This window comes from Pangasianodon hypophthalmus, chromosome 20, assembly GCF_027358585.1.
Source record: "Pangasianodon hypophthalmus isolate fPanHyp1 chromosome 20, fPanHyp1.pri, whole genome shotgun sequence".
In the NCBI taxonomy this organism is placed as follows: domain Eukaryota; kingdom Metazoa; phylum Chordata; class Actinopteri; order Siluriformes; family Pangasiidae; genus Pangasianodon; species Pangasianodon hypophthalmus.
The window spans coordinates 4,685,856-4,705,200 of NC_069729.1; the positions used below are offsets into that span (position 1 = coordinate 4,685,856).

General features: G+C 38.2%; 1 protein-coding gene across 1 annotated transcript; it reads right to left on the reverse strand.

The window, feature by feature from the left end:
• Window positions 1-39: 39 nt before the first annotated feature.
• Window positions 40-17,627, reverse strand: ccdc3b (coiled-coil domain containing 3b). The gene is made up of 3 exons (XM_026935464.3): window positions 16,663-17,627; window positions 6,869-7,043; window positions 40-1,417 (listed from the first exon to the last, which is right to left on the reverse strand). The coding sequence occupies exons 1-3, from the start codon at window positions 17,025-17,027 to the stop codon at window positions 1,133-1,135; spliced, it is 825 nt and encodes a 274-aa protein (XP_026791265.1). The 5' UTR covers window positions 17,028-17,627; the 3' UTR covers window positions 40-1,132.
• Between the last annotated feature and the right edge of the window lie 1,718 nt (window positions 17,628-19,345).

The following is a 19,345-nucleotide window of genomic DNA, read 5'->3' on the forward strand; positions in this document are numbered from 1 at the left end:
CTGGTATGGTATAAAAGTTGTTAACTGTACATAAGGTAGTTAAGTAAAACCGAAAGTTTATTTCATTTTAATGGCATACATAAAAGCTTAAGAATATGTTAAACATACATGAAAAACAACATTGTTTACATTTCATTATTTTTTTAATGAAATTGCTGACCTTAACATAACAAATTCTTATCAGTTCACTAAATACTAAATAAACCTGACCTTAAAATAAGCCATACTGAGTAGTTGTCCTATTTATGGAGTGCTCAGCACCCTGGTTGCATATTTAAAAAAAAAAAAGAAAAGAAAGGAAAAAAGAGAAACAATTTCACTCATATAAGTACAAGAAACACTATACAGATTGGAATCATAAAAGAAATGTTGAGAGACCTTTGGAAAGAGTGTAGTATAACATTCCAGAGATGTCAAGTGCACCGTGTTTCAAGAATATACTAAAATAGTTTTCTTTTTTAACCTTAAATGGTAAAATATTGTAGAATTTTGACATTCTTTTATGCAAGACTAGAAGGTATAATATCAGTCTGATGACAGCCTACTGGCAAATGGGTGCAAGTGCTTCCAAATTTGAAATACAGGTATGCATGGGAATTTTCACAGGTACAAATGAAAGGGAAGGCTTTCACATCTTTCAAAAGTTATACATGTCATACATTTGAACAGGAGTGGATGCTCATTGAATTGAAACCCATTAATGGAGACTCCATAATCCACTGGTGATTTTATGTTACCTGATACCATGTGACTAGATGCTGACCTCTGATCATGATCTAATCTGTATACGTCTGATAGTGTGATTGTATTATGGTAGTTTCCTAGTTAACGTGTCTGCTTTGTGAACATGGATAAAAATGGTTAACGGCTGGTAAATATTCATTCATTGATACTTAACATTGCTTTTCATAAAGTACTAGCCTGATGCATATGCATATTCTCTAGATCATTTCTCTGTTAATCCTGAGCTGAAGCATACATACAAAGTCCATTACCTTCCATATTATAACCATTTTCATTCTAGTTTATGGAAATTTTATGGATACACAGACCTACAGCTGTGTAGCTGGTTTGACTCCCTGGCAGTACTTAGGCAAAATTCCCCAGTTTGGAAGCAATTAGACTAAATTCCCTAGTTTTTGAGCTTCCTAGGCAGGATCTTCCCATTTACAGGTTTTTGGACCTGGGTGGTATCTTGCTGTGGATGTGGGAGCTCTGGTTCAGGCTCATGAAGCTGTTTGAGAAGCCCTGTCTGATCCTTGGTCTCCCGTTTGGCCAGCCTCAGCAAACGTTTCAGGTTCTTCACTTTGTCCCTCAGGTGGTTGTTGGCTTTCTCAAGGACTTTAACTTTCTGAGAAAGTGTTTTAACCTTCTCCTCTTCCTCAAAGAGAGCTTTCTGCACTGTAGAGCACAGGAGCTGTGAGACAGGAAGAAGAGTAGATGTAAACAGGATGTAATAAAACAAAAAAATGAAGCAAGTGAATCAGCAAATGTGAACAGAACATCTCTTCCTTGCAGCCAAACTACTGCTTCTGACCAATCAGAAAAGAACATTCAACAGTGTTGTGGTAATAAGTAAATAGCATCTGCTCTTTATTTCTTCCCCCTTTCTTAGCTAGTCAGTTCAAACAGGATTTAGTGCAAGTTCGGTTGGTAGTGCTCAGGATAAGACTTTATGACTGCTCATTTTGCCTGGCCAATATTCATGTGTATTAACCTAAAACTGAATTTCCGTTATTTTATGAGATATCTTTTTGCCTGTGAGGTGCAATTAATGAACTGCGTTTAATAAATCACATTTTTTTTAATGTTCTATTCAATTATTTGCAATCCATATCCCCAGATGGCTTCATTACATCATGTCTCTAACATAAATTTGATCTGGAATTATGTCTCAGTTTGTACTGCAGTGTTTGCCTTTATAGGCATCAAGATCATTTGAAAAGAGCACCTTTAGCACTTCAGTTCATAAAAGGTTTAATGAATAACTACTGACAGCATTCCTATGTTTTACTAAACTGGCATGGGAATTGTGGTATTGTGGGAAATCTTGATGAAGTGAGCAGGTTTTCCTAATTTATAAATCTGTCTCTAATTATGAAAAGTCTTTGTCTGAGTGAGTGCAAGCCACTGCTGGTTTTGATAACCGATTTGACCACAACTATTGCAGCTTCGCCTAATCGTCTGCGGCTACGGAATGTTCCATACTTCAGGGAAAGCACAGCATCTACACACATTTTTCCAACCTTCTCACAGCCTAATCTGAATACATCAAAAACTGTATTTCGTTTTAACTGGGATATGCGCAAGAACGAGAATTTAAGTAGAGGATTGAAATTCTGATTTTTTGGTAGGTATGGTCATACAAGAACGATAGTTCCAGCAGTAATACAGTGTTACTTCCTTTGACCTTTTTAAATTACCTTGCGTGTTTCCAAGCAGCTCAATTAGCATAAAAATAAAAGCAGTTATTCTGTAAAAATAGATGTGACAAATCTGTTTTGTTTTTTTTAAATGACCAAACACTGTTAAGTTCAAATCACTGCATGTAAGTGCCTGAAAGAGGTCTATAATAACAATAAATATTCATTAAAAATAAGTAGATCAGGAGATCACATCACTGTAGCAGATCAGAGTATGTAGATCACATTAGCGGAACAGATCACTGTGGTAGATCAGTTCATTAGTAGATCATAATTGGTTGAATGAATATATCCGATTACTACACTAGAATGTGCAGATCAGATTAGTAGATAATGTCACTGTGGTAGATCAGATTATGCAAATTACATTAGTAGATCACATTAAAACTGTAGATAATAATGTGTAGATAACATTATTAGATCACATCACTGTAGTAGAACATAATATATAGATAATATTTGTAGATCACATCACTGTGATAGATCAGAATATGTAGATCACATTAGTAGATCACATCACTGAGCCTCATCAGAATATGTAGACCACATTTGTAGATCACATCACTGTAGCAGATCAGAATGTGCAGATCACATTCATAGATCACATAGCTGTGGTACATCTGTAGATCACATTAGTAGACCACATCACTGTGGTAGATCAGATTATGTAGATGACATTAGTAGAATATATTACTGTGGTAGATCAGAATATGTAGATCACATCACTGTGGGAGATCAGAATGTACAGAAAACATTATTGTATAAATATTACTGTAGTAGATCAGAATTTGTAGGTCACCTTAGCAGATCACATCACTGTGGGAGATCAGAAAGTGGAGATCACATTTGTAGATCACACTGTTACAGTAGATCAGAATGTGCAGATCACATTCATAGATCACATCACTGTGGTAAATCACATTATTTAATCTCACATCACTGTCCTAGATCAAAATATGTAAATCACATTAGCAGATTACATCCCTGTAGTACCTCAAAATATGTAGATCACATTAGCAGATTACATCCCTGTAGTAGCTCAAAATCACATTAGTAGATAACATAACTGTACTAGATCAGAAAATGTAGATCACAAATTATAGATCACATCGCTGTAGTAGATCATAATGTGCAGATCACATTCATGGATCACATCACTGTGGTAGATCACATTATTTGCACAAAGCAGTGCACTCCCAGTGCCAGTCCCAAGCCCAGATAAAATTGGGGAGGGTTGCGTCAGCAAGGGCATCTGGCGTAAAAACTATGCCAAATCAAATATGCGGACTGATGGTCCGCTGTTGCGACCCCTTGAAGAACAACATTAGTAGATCACATCACTGTGGTAGATCAAGATATGTTGATCGCTAGTAGACCATATCATTGTGGTACATCAGAATGTGCAAATTATATTAATACATAACATCACTGTGATGTAGATTATATTAGAACATTGTAGATTATATTAGTACATATCACTGTTACAAGGTTTTATGACAACAGTGATATGAAGATGATTGCAGCAGATTAGCATAAATTTTGGTCTTTAATATGCAACTGTTTAAAATATATTGTAAATTCTTTAGTAAATCTAGCTGAAAACTTTTTAGAGTATGCTGAATTTTAAATTTAGTCTCACAGGATGCAGTGCTCATTCCTATAATCCGAGATTTCCTACATAGCTCTTTCTGTATTGCTACCATCTGGTTTTCTTGTGTAGCTATGATTTGAATCTGGAGTATTATGATCTAAATATGTGAGTTGGATAAATGTGAACCATATGTAGGTGGATGAAGGAGTGTGCTTACAGCATTGTGGGTAATGTGTGGTATGGCCAGACTACACAACAACACTACAATAATAAAACTATAGAAGACAATAGACAACACAGCTGCATAAGCACACATCTGTACAGTATATCAGTGAAGCATCTAATCACCTGTCCCTCATATAGACTATATGGACACTGTCCACTGCACTAGAAACAAGGCCTTTTTGTACAAACACAGCTGGGTAATTGTCTGTGCTATGCACTGCTGCTGTGCACTCAATCTGTTCAGTGACCTTCATGACAACCTGTCTCACAGGTATGCAAACATTTCAGACGAATTATTTTTCAATACGAAGTTATTTCCGCTGGTGATGGACATTACTCTATGCTTATGCACTTTTGCCACCCTTTTTTTATTTTTACTGGATGGACTGTGGAAATGCCATGTGAAATAAAAAAGTAACTATTATTTTCAGATTTTTATCATTATCAGTATCAATTAAAGCAACTTTGACTTTGATACATACATAGCCTTCCGTAAAACTTGGCTCTGACTTCACCAAAAAATATTAATGCAATTACATATGAAAGCAACTGATGTCTGCTGTTCCCCGTCCTTCCATATGATCGTTGATACAACCCGAGACCAACTCATTACCGTAACCTAATCTGCTCTCACTGCTTTGCCATGACAGAAAGCTTTCACAAGAGTTCAGGACCTGATTGAAACCAGCTCCCTAGCAAAAAAAAAAAATCCCAAGGTCATTGGAAGGAACACCATGATTTATTAATTTCTGTTAAAAAAAAAGACAGCACAGGACATTAGAGCATGTGGCTTAGTGTTGACATAGCAAAGTGATGCTGGCGGATCTGAGATGAAGCGTTGCAAAATTACACAAAAATGTACAACCACAGCAAGAACTAATGTAAGTGGAATAATGTAAGTGCCTGTAATATAAGGTTTGAATATATAACAATGATTTATGAGAATCACATACTTCTAAGAGAATAAAGCACTAAGGATGGTAGACTCAGACTGACTGATCATTACTTCCAAGGCTTGAAAGACCATGACCCAGGCATGATCTGTAAGATTTTTTTTTCTCAGAGCTTTATGGAGTGGCCAAGTTGAATATGAAGCTATTTAGAGTCTAAGAGGATCAACATACAAGCACTGTCTGATATCTCTCTATAAGCAAAAGCCACAGGCATGAACATCAGATAAATTTAGAGACTTGAGTTCCACCCTGGCCTGGTTTGGTTAGTCATCCACAACCCACAGCCTCTCACTCCTCATCTCGAATAGAAACATGTTCATGGAAGGATGCTCACACAAGCTCAGGCACATACATGTGCTCACAGGTATTGAAGAGAGGAAATGGTATTGGCACTGTTTTGTTAGCATGCTGCATAGAATGCACATCTTATGTGGAATCTGATCAGCAAAGTGCTTTAGAGAGAGAAAAGTAAACATGTATTGGCTGTATTGTAATTAATCCACTTAATCAGGCATGTTGAAATAAATTAACTAAAATTTTTTCCCACATTTTTTCCACACATGTATTTTGGAGCTTAGTAGGAAGAGGTGTGTTTTGACTTAAGTTTGAAAAGTTGTAAAGCTGTTGCAGGCACATATGTGTTTGGAAAGGGAGAGCACTTCAAAGCTTCGGAAGCTATGCTAACAGATCTGCCATTCATGAAAGACATTTCAGTGTCAGATGATCTCAGAGGATTGAAAAGGATAAGAAAAATGGAGAAACAATTCACGAGGTCAAATTTTGACATTTGCTACTGTATATAGCTAGTTCTGAAAAGTAGACTTTCTGAACTGAAATATGTTTCTGCATCCTTCTCAACTGGAAGTAAAATTCTAGTATTCTGATTTTCTAGTAAATGGCATTTAAAGATTTCATTCCTACTCCACTGACATTACGGCTAAAGTTTAAAGAATTATAAGTTTCCAATGTGAAATTAATCACTTAGCATCATCCACATCAGGGTCTGTCTCATCACCTGAGGTAAAAGTTATTGTGGCATTTAAACATGAGCCTCATCATTGTCTCTTCACTCCACCGATCTCTGTTCATGCTAGCAATGATGGGGAAGTAATTGCTTTACATTAGTTTAGTCAGTTCTGTTCTGTTAATAATGTTCTGTCTTTTTTTTAGGTCATTTAACTTTTAAAAACTTGTCCACTGTTGTCTTTATAGAATGCATAAGTGCTCTTCTCTGTTTTGATGATGATGATGTGACGGTACAGGAATCTGGTCAGGAATCCAGTATCTGAATACGAATTGAATTACTTAGGCTTATTTCCATTTCAACTTGGCAGGTAATTATCCAAAAACATAATCAAATCATGAGAAAATCACACTTAGCTAGCTAGCAAGGATTTAGACATCAGGCTGCCTCACTTATAGAAGAGCAAGACCACTAAGTGCTTTTCAAAGACTATTTTGAACTCGATGTGGGATGAGGTAGAAGGCAATTATGGCTTTAAATTATATGGACTCAATTTTCATGAATGACATGAGATCATCTTAACAATTAGAGAGACTAGATTACAGAGATAGAGTGTTTAAGGTAAACGTGCATGTGGGTTTTATTATAGCTTTGGTGCTCCAATGCTTTTCATACTCATAATTGCGGGGTTGATTGTTTGACAAGGGCTTACCCGGCTGTCCTCCTGTGCCTCCCACTCGGGGGTGTACGTGTGGACCTGCGTCCCAGCTGTGCAGTTGGAGAACTGGAAGAGGCTGGCGAACATGCGGTGATTTTCCGGTGTGTCAGGGAAGATGGGGTCCTGGAAATTCACTCCATGAGGGATGATGTTATAGTTTTCATCCATCCTTTACGTGGGTGAAAAAAGCAATAGATTAGACATTGGTGTCACATCACAATATTGGAAATCAACTAATAATACCTATGAGGTAAACATGTTGTGTATTGTTTGTTCTGTCTCCATGGCAACTGATTTTGTGACTCTCTCATAATGTAGCTCGTGCATGTCCATTAAACATGTTTTTTTAATCATATCTGTCAGAGTGTAGCACACTTTATGAAGAAGAAAAAAATCCAAGGCATTATTAATGTGATGTCATAACATGTCAAAGCCAATCAGATTATAGTGTCTCTGCTTCAGAGACACACACGCAGTTCCTTCTTTCTTTTTTGAGCTAGTTGTGTATAAATTTTGATTTCGTCCCAAGCTATCCTTTTTAGAGAAACACATCGCACGCACACCCAAGTAGACTTTCTCGGCATCAGGGAAATGAGGAAAGTCTGTTATCAAAGTTCTTAAAGTGGCTGGATAAATATTAATTCCAAAACCATGGTTACATTGGCACGAGACAGAAAAAATGAGAAGCTCTTTTTACTTTTCCCTCGATTAAGGTCTGACTCTTTTTATTCTTCCTGTGAGTTTTGGCAGGCGGCCATGAGCAGACACAGGAAAAATTGTCGTGCATTTGTGTGTGTGTGTGTGTGTGCGTGTGTGCTCTGTCTGAAGACAAGGATGACAGTGTAATCATTAAGAAATGAGCAAAAAAAAAAGAAAAACATATGGTTTTCCTATTCAGGTCAGTTGCTAATATTAGAGAACCACAAACATATTAGTGAGAGTTATGATAGAGAATAAAGAATTAATGGCGTTCTGTACAAATATGATAAACTGATAACTTACAGGAAAATATCTGACATGTTTTTGCTACAATTAAATTCGTACTGTCTTACTCTGTCCTTGGCAGATGACATCTTACCCCAGCTGAGAAAGAAATAAGCACACTGTGAAATCTAACTGTCACATTCAGAATCGGGATCATTTGTGTTTCTGTTTTCGAAACACTTCAACATACTGTCAAAATATTGTCAGAAAAATCCATTCCTTCTTTATTCTGTGGTATGGAGCAGCCATGCATGATCTATTCCCAAATCAGCTTAAAATATAATGGAGTCCAGAAGGTAAATTTCCAGCCCACCTGATGCACATGTGACTAAGTGACTATATGTGTGTATTTGTAGAAATGTTAGTTTTGCAGCCTTAAAGCTTGCAGCTCAGGCATCCGGATCCTGTTTGAGCTCTGGACGAGCATCAAAAGCTCTAGGGTTATAGCTTAATGTTTTTAAAGTCAGTAATCCATAGTTTGGTTGGCAAAAGCTGAGACTGAATCCCAAACGAATCCGTGTTTACATACAGAGTTCGGTCTTCAGCCAACTGAACCTAAGTCTTGCAGGCTTCTGGGTAGTTCAATCCTAGATTCATAAATTTGTTAATAATTTCAGGAATAAAACACTTGAGGGCATACTGTTATAGAACAATAATGAATGAGGTGGACATTATTTTTAGGTTTCCTCTTATAACACAGCTATTTGCCAACAAATATTATTTACTAATAATTATAGAATGGCATATCATATCTTTTATCCTTTTATATTTACATTTAATGTTGTGAAATGTCCACAAAACAAGTTAGTTCCTGTTATCACTTACATTATGGCACCTAAAAACCTTTGTTCTCTCAACAGCCTCTCTCAGATCTTTTTCTCTCTCTTAAAGTTAACCAACAAACAAATAAAAAAGTTGTCTTGTTTACAAGAAACCACAAACTGTAAACTCCTTCAATCCAGAAGACTCTCCCATGGTGGAAAACTTCAACAGTTTTACGTCTGAATGTTACAAAGTGCTAACACTGGAGACTCCTTCTAAAAATGCTATATATATATATATATATATATATATATATATATAATAATTAAGGAGACATGTATATATATATATATATATATATATATATATATATATATATATATATATATATATATATATACATGTCTCCTTACAAAATAAACAATTATTCACATTTTAATCAATTTATATGAAGCATCCATCTTCCAATCCCTGTGTGAGTTGTTACAAAAGAAACTATAATATATTACAACGAGCACATTAATACAAACCTTGCAGCTGGAACTACTGTCAGAGCTTCTGACCAATCAGAATCAACACTGCTTTTTTTCATACTACATAGCTTTTCTTTCATTTGAAAGTAACTGATAAGCTTCATAAAACATGGCTATGATGTGTGAAAAGTCAAGATGATGCCCAGGTTTAAAACTTGTTCCCACTCTTAACAGGCAAATATGTGTTTGAGAATTTTTTTTGAGAAATCAATGTGCCATTGATTTGTTCTGAATAAAGACACATGGAATGGGCTGTAAGAATTCTCACATGTGCTTCACTTCAAAAAAAAAAAAAAAAAGTTATAGGACATTGTGAGCCAGATAATCATGAAAGACAATGGTTGTAAAGCTCAAGTAAAAATACATCTGTGTGAAGAGAAATGAGAAAGAGAGAGGATGATGAAAGAGAAAGACTTCTTACTGCTGATTAAAGAACTAAATTCTTCAATTTGTGATGTTCAGTGTGTCTTTTTGGATGGTAAGTATTCAGTAAACATATGCTTATTAGAAGAGAAAGTTGGGTTGCTAAAGGGGTTTGGATGCATTTAGTGTTTGGATAAGATGACACTGGACTGGATTTTTGGTCTGCAGCTTGGTGTATTCACCATCTGCATTACATATGCTGCAAAAGATGATGACAAAATGCGTTGCGTGGCAAATAATGTTGTTTACTCTTCTTTTTTCTTGCCAAACACTACTAGAGTTTCACAAACCTAATTCCAATAATACTAGTACTTTTCAGGTATGTGCTAGTAAAGAACTCTTCCTAAAGAGGGTCTTTACAGCTTTCCATAGAGATTTCACCAGACATTAACATGTCATGGCCTCAAATTCCCTTAAAACCTTCAATCATCACTCCCAATGACCTTTCACCCTGTAATAAAAAAAAACTGCACCCTTTCTGGGAAGGTCCTGCCAGGTTAAATGTTGTTTAGTTGAGCATTCATGCTGATTCGTTTAACATTTCCACGCTGTGCATCTCTGGCTTCTCGATTTTTTGATGCTTTGACTTGTGAGATTTGTCCTGTCAAACTCAATCCAGCTGGAAGCTTAGGTCAGGGTTTGGCTTCTTAGTTCACACACAAACAAACACACACACACACACACACACACAGAAGAGCTTGTATATTTTGAATGGTGTGCTCTTAACATAGTCTATGTAACTACTAGATTATACAATGATTATAGATTATACAATGTTTTGACTCTGTACTTCCATCCACTGAATATAAAATAATTCATGTGTATTTATATCCATATTAGGAAAGTTATATAAATATTCCAGCTATTTTATACATAGACATTTCAAATGTAATTGGCTGCTCAGTTGTTCATTGTCCAGTCATGTGTTATTGCATGATTATACCACAGTGCTGTTGAATTCTCAAATCTGATTGGTCAGAAGGTGATCAATTTTCTGTAACAGCAACCCCGACAGTAGGGCTGGGTGTAATTCAAATCAGAGAATCAGAATCAGTGACGTTTGTATCTAAGTCATTTATAAGCCAAAGAAATGTCAATGCCAGTAAAGAACAACATTAGCATTAGGCTGGTTAGCATTAGGCTTAAGAACTGTGTGTATATCACACGAGGCATGACTACTAAATTCTGTAATGTTTATGCTTTGAGTCATTTTTGATAAGGGAAATAACATGAGTCTTAATAGCCTATGTATTGAATTTATGTGTTAATAACTAATAAGATTGTTCTGTGAATAGAGTAAACTAGTTGAGTTAACACCATGACCAAGACATCAAGACAAGGCCACCCAAAAATCACAGTCTGCCCACAATTTAAAACAGTCACTGTGGAGTTCTGCTCTACAACATGTCCAACCTGTAGCAGAGTTGAATGTTGGGCTGTCCTGAACATATGTCTAATTTTTGGAGGTATACTTTCCCCCATTTCTGTCTCTTGGGTCCCATCTGGAGGACCAAGACTGGTGATTGATTGGTGGCAGGCTTTGCCGACTACAGTTTGGAGTGTTTCAGGAAATGAAGAACCCGGGAGAGAGAGAGAGAGAGAGAGAGAGAGAGGGAGAGATGGAAATCTTTCAACGCCGGTTTGCTGATTCAGCGCCGGCACGGCCTTAATGTGGTGAAATGTTGAAAACAATGTCCTCTTTTGTTCAGTGGGCTTACCCCTTCCTTTAAAACTCCTTGGAGAGGGTGCTGTGTACGGTATGTTGATAAGGACTAACTTTGCGAAGCCCTCGATTCTTCTCCTCCATCACACTAAGGAAAACATCCCTTTGGACTGTCTGATTGTTTACACTACACAGCCCTTTCAGATTCAAGGGGGAATCAGGAATACTGAAGATCAAGCGTGCCTTTGTGGTCTCCTCATGATATCAGAACATGGATGATTAAGAGGTCACAATGAAATATGCATTCCTTGGACTTAAATCTCTGTTGATCTTGGGCTGGAACTCAAATGCTAACCTGGGATTTAGCTGTGTGACCAAGCTCACCATAAAGAGGGGAGGAATTCCTTGAAGAACAACAGAAGTACCTGGCTCTAAGGCTAGTTTGGCTTAGAGAATGTGGTTCATGCATCACTCTGTCAAAAATAATGAGTAAAGCAGTCGTCATGTCAGTCCTCTTACCACATCGACCCCTAAGGTTTTACTTGGCTAGGGACTTTGCTATGATTTTGCCGGAGGTGATGTGGCCTGGAATTCCTTTGATGGAGGTATAAAGCAAGTGCAGTGTTTGCTATCTGCAAGGTGTTGAAAATGCAGGAGATCTTAACTTGTCTGCACAAGCCTGTTTCTTTAAAGACAATGATTTGGTGTAGCTTGGGTGGTGGTGGAGTAGCACAAACATTATGATGTGGGTATGAATGCTTAGTGCATAGACAATTTTGGTCATGAAGACTTTTGACCAGGAGAGACAAGCTATTGACTAAAACCTGGGGCTTTGGTTCTTACTTATTATACAGTGGTTTCCAAACATTTCCAATGATTCTTGCCAATTCTAAACTTTATTTAGACTCTAAAGCCTAAATAATTGGTGCTCCCCCAAACATCCTCGGATCTTTCACCCTCTCGCGCTGCATGGTCTTATGTTCCAGTGTGGTTCGGTTCAATGTGGAATTAAGGGAAGTTAATGTAATTGATTAAATCCTGCCTCATCATGCTGGCGTGGTTTTCTGATTCAACAGAAAATTTTCAGGGGGAAAACAGTTCTCTTAAAAAAATTGGTGTTTCAGTGGTGTAAGATATCCAGGTGATACTGACACTTCAAGACAGCCTTGTAATAATGATTGAGTTGAACACCACATTCAAATCCTGCAGTGCCTGTTCAAGCCACCAGAAACATTACAGTGGAAAATATGACATCAGATTATTATGTGTGCTTCCTCTTGATGCAAGTCCCTGTTTTGTGAAGCCTTAAGGCTGTCAGGAGCTGCTTGTACTCTATTATTAAATCAACCAGAATGCCACAGATGTTTTCTTTTTACTGCTCGCTTTATGGTAGTGAAAGGATCTACATTAACGTGCCCCTTAGTTTCATGACATCCAGGGGAAGTTCTTTTAAACTGATACAGCTGTTATATTCAGGCTAGAAATTTGCTTCGACCCAGAGCTACCGGTTCTGTGTATACTGAGCAAAGAACCCAGCAGTTGTCAAAATCAAGTGGAAGGCCACGATTAAGGCCATGCTTTCATGTCTTACTGTGTCTTGTAGATGCAATGACAAACGATTGTGATCAAACAATTCAGAAATCTGAGCCACTATCAGTGTATCTGCTCTGGATTGTTGTTGTTGCATTTCTGAAATTTCAGACCAACTGAGAAAATATCACCCCTCTTTCCACAGTGTCACCCATTGCTCTCATATGTAGATTTATACAGAACCTTCATGCATTGCTGTCAATGGTGACCTGATTTAAACTCTATGTATATGCTACAGTTACATAGAGTTTAATCACAGGGATGAAACACCAAATGGTGCAGCACATTTGGAGAATGCCTCAGCATTTCCTTTAATGACTTGAATACTTGGCTTCCACTAAAGCTGAAGTCATACAACTGACTGAGATTTTCATATTACACTTTTTATTGTGAAAATATTGGATGTTTCACATACAGCTATTTTTCATGCACATTGAGCACAGCTGTGTTTGGAAATCTTACAGTCAAATCAAACGGTTGATTAGCTTCGGTAATTTCAATATGTGTTTGCCATAAAAAACAATGAGGAGAGACATGGAGAAGTTTGAGAGACACTAGGCAGTGTTACATATGGGAGAGTATCACTCACTTTGAATTATTGGGCCTTTGAGTGGGTCTAAGATGCTGATCATAACTAAAACAGTCTGGTTGTTAAGATACACAAAACATCCATTGACAAAATATAAATCACTTCCAACAAGCCTGTGAGAACTGAATCACTATAGCTATGATTAATACCTTAAGGAATAAATGCATATACTTGTTTTTTCCCTGTCTCTTCATCTTTCACTCTGTGATACAATAATTAAATTGACATTGTGATGTTTGCTCTCTTAACCCAATTAATACACTCTATAAGGTGTAACACTCAAAGGTTCTTCGGCTTGTTCCCCTGAGGTAAAGACTCTATGTAGAACTTTACAACAGAGTGTTCCTCTTTCAAAAAAGGTCCAAGTAGAATCTTTTGGAAGGTTAGAACCACTAAGCAGTGGTTCTCTGTTTCCATTTAGAAAATGGTCCAGGTAGGACCATTTGTGAAGCATTGAACCAATAGCCACCCTAAGAACACTGGAGGAAACCTTATTTCTAGGTGGATATAAGTAGTTTCTGGCCAATGGCCATCAGTCAAAGTACTGCACAAACTGATCATTCCCAAGACAAGAGCCCATATAAGGAACACAAAACATATATGAACAGGCTAAAATTTCCTCCTATACCCCTGTCTTCTTTTCCATTATTAGAATGGCCCAAGAGGAACCCTTTGATCATTCTAATGACAGGAACCCGTATAAGAAGCACAAAACATAAAGTACATTAAGACACTCAAATATAGCTCCCACCCTCCCTCTCTCTGTTTTTATCTAGAAAAATGGGCCAAGTAGAACCCTTTCAGAAAGATAGAACCATTAATCATTCAAAGAACCCCTGAGGAACTCTTATTTCTAAGTAGGAGTCACTACTGGTCAGTGGACATCAGTCAAAGCATTGCACAAACTGATCATTTCCATGACAAGATGACTCAAATATCCTCAAACATCTTCTCTTTCTAAGTATCTATCTAGGAAATGGTCCAAGTAGAACCCTTTGAGAAAAGTAGAACCATTAACCATCGAAAGAACACTTGAGGACCCATTTCTTAGACGGATATAGCTCCTGGTCACCTTTTTCATTTATGAACCCTTAGTAGACCCCTTGAAGAATGGTAGAACCATCAAACATCCAAGGAACCCTTCAGGAACCCTTTTTCCAAAACTGATCATTCCCATGACAAGAACCCATATAAGGAGCACAAAGATATAAAGGCAGTCAAATATCCCTTCCACCCTCTCTTTCTATGTTTCCATTTAGAAAATGGTCCAAATAGAACCATCTGAGGAGGGTAAACCCATTGATTATTCAAATAACCCTTGAGGAACCTTTATAGATAGATATCTCTATCAATGGCCAGTGTTCATCAGTTTAAACATTGTGCAAACATATCATTATCATGGTGGAACCCACACTTCTTCTTCTTCTTCTCTCTCTCTCTCTCTCTCTCTCTCTCCCTTCCAACATCAGGCTGGCTGGTCATACTCCCATACAGCTGCTTCAGATTAGTTGCTTGACCTCCTGTCACTTTTCTGCCTGTTGGATCTCAGTCTCTCTAAACAAACCAACCCTCATGCTGGCCAGACACAACTAATGAACATTGATGTATACTGTTCTCCAACAATGGGGCATGGGTTCTCAACTTCAATCGTAGAAGCTCTCTGTACTGCAGAGTTTCAAGTTTTCCCTAACACATCTGATCCAACTTACAGGGGACGTCATGATTAGCTCATGACTTGGATCAGGTGTGCTGGAAGAAGGGAAAAACCTGAAAATGTGCAGGTAAGTGGGGTCCAGTTACTAGAGTTGAGAACTCCTGCATTACAGTACAGTCCATGGAAGTGAAAGATCATTATGGAACTTTTCCAGACCATATGGGTTGAGTGCTTCAACTGAAAAAAAACAAAAAAAAACAAAAAACATACCCAATTCCAGTCCTGGAGGTCCTCAGTCCTGCAGAACTTTAGATTCAACCTTATTTAAAGAAATAGTATATGCAATGTTTTTTTGTACTGTGAAAAGAACAGAAAAATAGTTTAAATGGTCTTGGGCTATTGTTGTTCACATTTCATGTTCATCAATAAACATAAAATATGTGACTACATACTGCAAATTCAAAACAGTATGTTTTACTCAACAATAAAGGTTTTATGATGAAACAGACATGAGAGAATGTCTTACCAAAGCTGTGATTTTATCAGACTTTCCAACACATTAACAATTTCAATTATCTACACTTTTACTAGAGTGGTTACCCATAACCATAAATTCCTCCCTCTGCAAAAGTACTCCCATCTTTTATAAAAATGAATTCTACAGATTTAGAGCATGAAAGTTTACTGACATTCTCCTAGACTTCAATTATAAATGTGTTTCCAGGTTTCTGTTCTTTTCTCAGGGAAACTTTTTGAAATTCCTGTCTATGGAAATTTGAAAATACACTGAAGGTGTGATTGAGATTAAGTTGAAAAATGCTGGTGCAACACACCTGATTCACCTCATCTCATTCAACTCATTGATTATTAAGACTTCCACCAATATGGCTGGATTAAATACATTTGGCCCACAGAAGACTATAGTTTGACACTTGTGGTGTGAGTGACTGTGCTTTGTGAAATGTGAAAGGTTGGAAAATGCAGAAATGTCAGAACATGCACTTGCTCTATCTATCTATCTATCTATCTATCTATCGAAAGACATATGCAGAAGACCAATAGCACAGGTATCTGGAGTGCCCTTGGTCTCCCATCTACTCCTCTTTATGGCATTCTTCCATGAGTGACCCTTAATTACCTAAAGAAAAAGTAGAAGTTGTAATTCTTCAACAACTCCCCCAAGACTTTCATTATAAAAATTGAAATTTCTGTAAAAATCTGTAGTAAGTGGACTTGCAGTATAGATGTGGTGGATTAAGAGATTAAGTTGAGAGACAATGGAGTAGCCAATTCCTTTAAAACACCTGATTCAACTCATCAGCTAATTATTAAGGTATACACAAATGTGTGTAGAGCTGTGGCTCACAGAACACTACTCCTGTTTGAGTAATTGTGAAATCTATCTATGCAGCATCATGGTTTTGATGTGATGCCATGCCAAACCTGTAAACTATACATGAAAACCTGGTTTATGAATGTGAACACGTGCGCACAAGGGCAGTTGCACTGGGCATATTTTTCTGGAGTTCGCTTGGTCCCTGGTCTAATCCCCTTTATGGCACCCTGGCATCAAGGAGCCCTTTTCTTTACCTCAAGAAGAAGTAGTAGTTGTTATTCTCCACCACGCTGTATGAGTAGCATGGAAAGTAGCCGAGGCCGGTGACGTTGAAGCGCGAGCCGGCGGGCACCTCCAGCATGCTGCCCCACGCCTGGTCGCACAGCAGCTCGATCTCAGCCGAGAAGAAGAGTCCGGCTTCGTGCTGCCACGGCAGGTAGTTATACGCGCCTCCGTGCGCGTCCTCGTGAACGGCGAGCACCCTGGCGAAAACGATGATCTCAGCCAGCTCCGCGCGGCACGCTTCCGTTTGCGGTCTCCAGTCATGGGGAAGCTGGCATCCGCGCGCCGCGATCACGCACAGCGCGAGCAGAGACACGAACGCCGCAAGAGCACGCATCGCGAGGAACCGTGTCCAGGGCGAGCGAGCCTCAAAAGCAGCCCTAATACACGAAACCAGGTCTAATCACAACGCGCAGCATCCATGTGCATGGAAATGCTTTGTGGGTGAAGAAGGTTAGTGCAACAAAGCTGTCACAGTCTAACTTTTTAACCTACAACATCAGTGCATGTGGCTGAATGCTGATTCAAACTGCTGCTTTTCTTTTCTCCATCCCGTTCCGTGATCTGGAATTACGCACGGCTCGTTTGGACTCTGGGTTGCCAGATCAGATTGACAATCTCAATTCCAATCCAGGTTTAAATCCCTCCCCAGTGCAACACACTAGGCTATATCCCAGACCACAACGTGGGCTACCTTTGACAAATACATAAAAAAGCACAATAAAAGGAATTAATCCAGTGCGTCTTTGCATAACACGCGGCGTGCCAAAAAACGCATATGATTCATCATACACGCATTTTCTTAAAATGCTGCAATACTTACATAAAAAAGCAATGACATAATACACAACATTCATGAAGCACTCTCCTAAATAAAAATGTCTGCGTTTAAAACCAGCTTAAAAAGTACCCACATAATGTGTGCTCATTTTCTGTGGACCTCTCAAGGGCATTTCCATTCCAGATGTGTGCCATCCAAGCAGAAGCATTATGATGACCACCAGTCATATAATTAAGGTTTTAGGCTGGATTTATAAAACCTAAAAACTACCTTGAATTAGTGTGGTGCATTTACATGAATACATGGAAAGTTGAGGGAGACAGTCAAAAGTCCTGTTTTAAAAGAATGACATGGTGGCAAGGGCATATTAAATGATATACATACATGTAGAGAGTTGTAGCGAGATGTCTGTTCCTGGCTGCAAAGTGAACATACACATAATAACATTGTTTTATTGGCTTTAGAGTTCCTCTATAAGTCAAGGGATTTGGCCAAAATACACTATATGGCCAAAAATATGTAGACACCTGACCATCACACCCATATGTGGTTCTTTCCCAAGCTGTTGCCACAAGGTTGGAAGCACGCACTTGTACAGGATGTCTTTATATGCTGTAGCATTACAGTTTCCCTTCACTGGAACTTAGAGGCCCAAACCTGTACCAGCATGACAATGCCCCTGTGTACAAATCAAGCTCCATGAAGACAAGCTCTGCCCAGGTTGGAGTGGAAGAACTCGAGTGTCCTGCACAGAACCCTGACCTCAGCCTCTCTGAACACCTCTGGGATGAACTGGAATGTTGACAGCATGCCTGGGCTCCTTGCCCAATAACAGTGCCTGACCTCACTAATGCTCTTGTGGCTGAATGAGCACGCTCCAAAATCTAGTGAAAAGTCTTCCCAGAAGAGTGGAAGTCATTATTACTGCAAAGGGGGGAATAAATCTGGAATGGGATGTTCAAAATGCACAACTGGGTGTAATGGTCAGATGTCCACAAACTTTTGGCCATATGTCTAACTACAATGCTGTAGTGATGATCTATGATGAATGACATGATTTATTAATTCAGATTTATGCAGATTTATGTGTTGCAACTTAAAAAAAAGTGGCACTCATATAGGTACATTTATGCATAAAATTGAAAGAAATAAGATCCTAAAACCTCCTGCTATGTATTAAAGAGTTTGTATTAGTGGTTTCTACCCAATTTCTGGATGAAGCCATTATATTTGTGTGGCTCTATGCTTTCAGAAATGAATGAGATATTTCTATTTCAGGAAAGAGGTTAAAACTATACAGTCTATAAAAGGATTAAGAATGTAAGAAGGCCATGTAATCACACAACCCTGGATACAAGTAAGCTACTATTAATAACATAAAGAGAGAGTCAAAATCTCCAAATGTAGCACTCTGCAAATACAAAGTTCAGTATTGCAGTATTGGAAAGTAATATGGTGGTGCACCATCTATTTTCATTTTGTCCCTCCTCAGTCAGGGATAATTTGCCTACCTGATGATGTGAATCAGGTTTGTTTGGAGCAGGGGGTCTCAAGACCTGGGAACCATTCATCACTAAAAGGTGTGGGCTAATAGCCAGCTGGAAAAGAAGTGGAAATATAGGCTTAAATTCTGCTGGACATTTTCACTTAACATGACTGGGCAAGCATAGTTTAGCTAGAGTGGGAATGAAGTCTCTGAGGAATGCTGTCTGTTAGTACTTCAACCTTTGACCCATGACTTTCTGGCCATAAATAGTCCTGGAGCCTGTGGAGTAAAAAAAAAAAAAAAACCCACAGTGAGAAGCTCAGATTTATTCTGAAACATATACTGTTTGCTTGAATGAGCAGGTCACTAACATCCCTTGTTTATTCCC

Coding starts and splice junctions, on each gene's coding strand:
- ccdc3b (XM_026935464.3), bottom strand. CDS start 17,027: ATGCGTGCTCTTGCGGCGTTCGTGTCTCTGCTCGCGCTGTGCGTGATC. Junction 7,044..16,662: donor AACTACTACTTCTTCTTGAG/GTAAAGAAAAGG, acceptor ACCCACGTAAAG/GATGGATGAAAACTATAACA. Junction 1,418..6,868: donor AGGCACAGGAGGACAGCCGG/GTAAGCCCTTGT, acceptor CCTGTCTCACAG/CTCCTGTGCTCTACAGTGCA.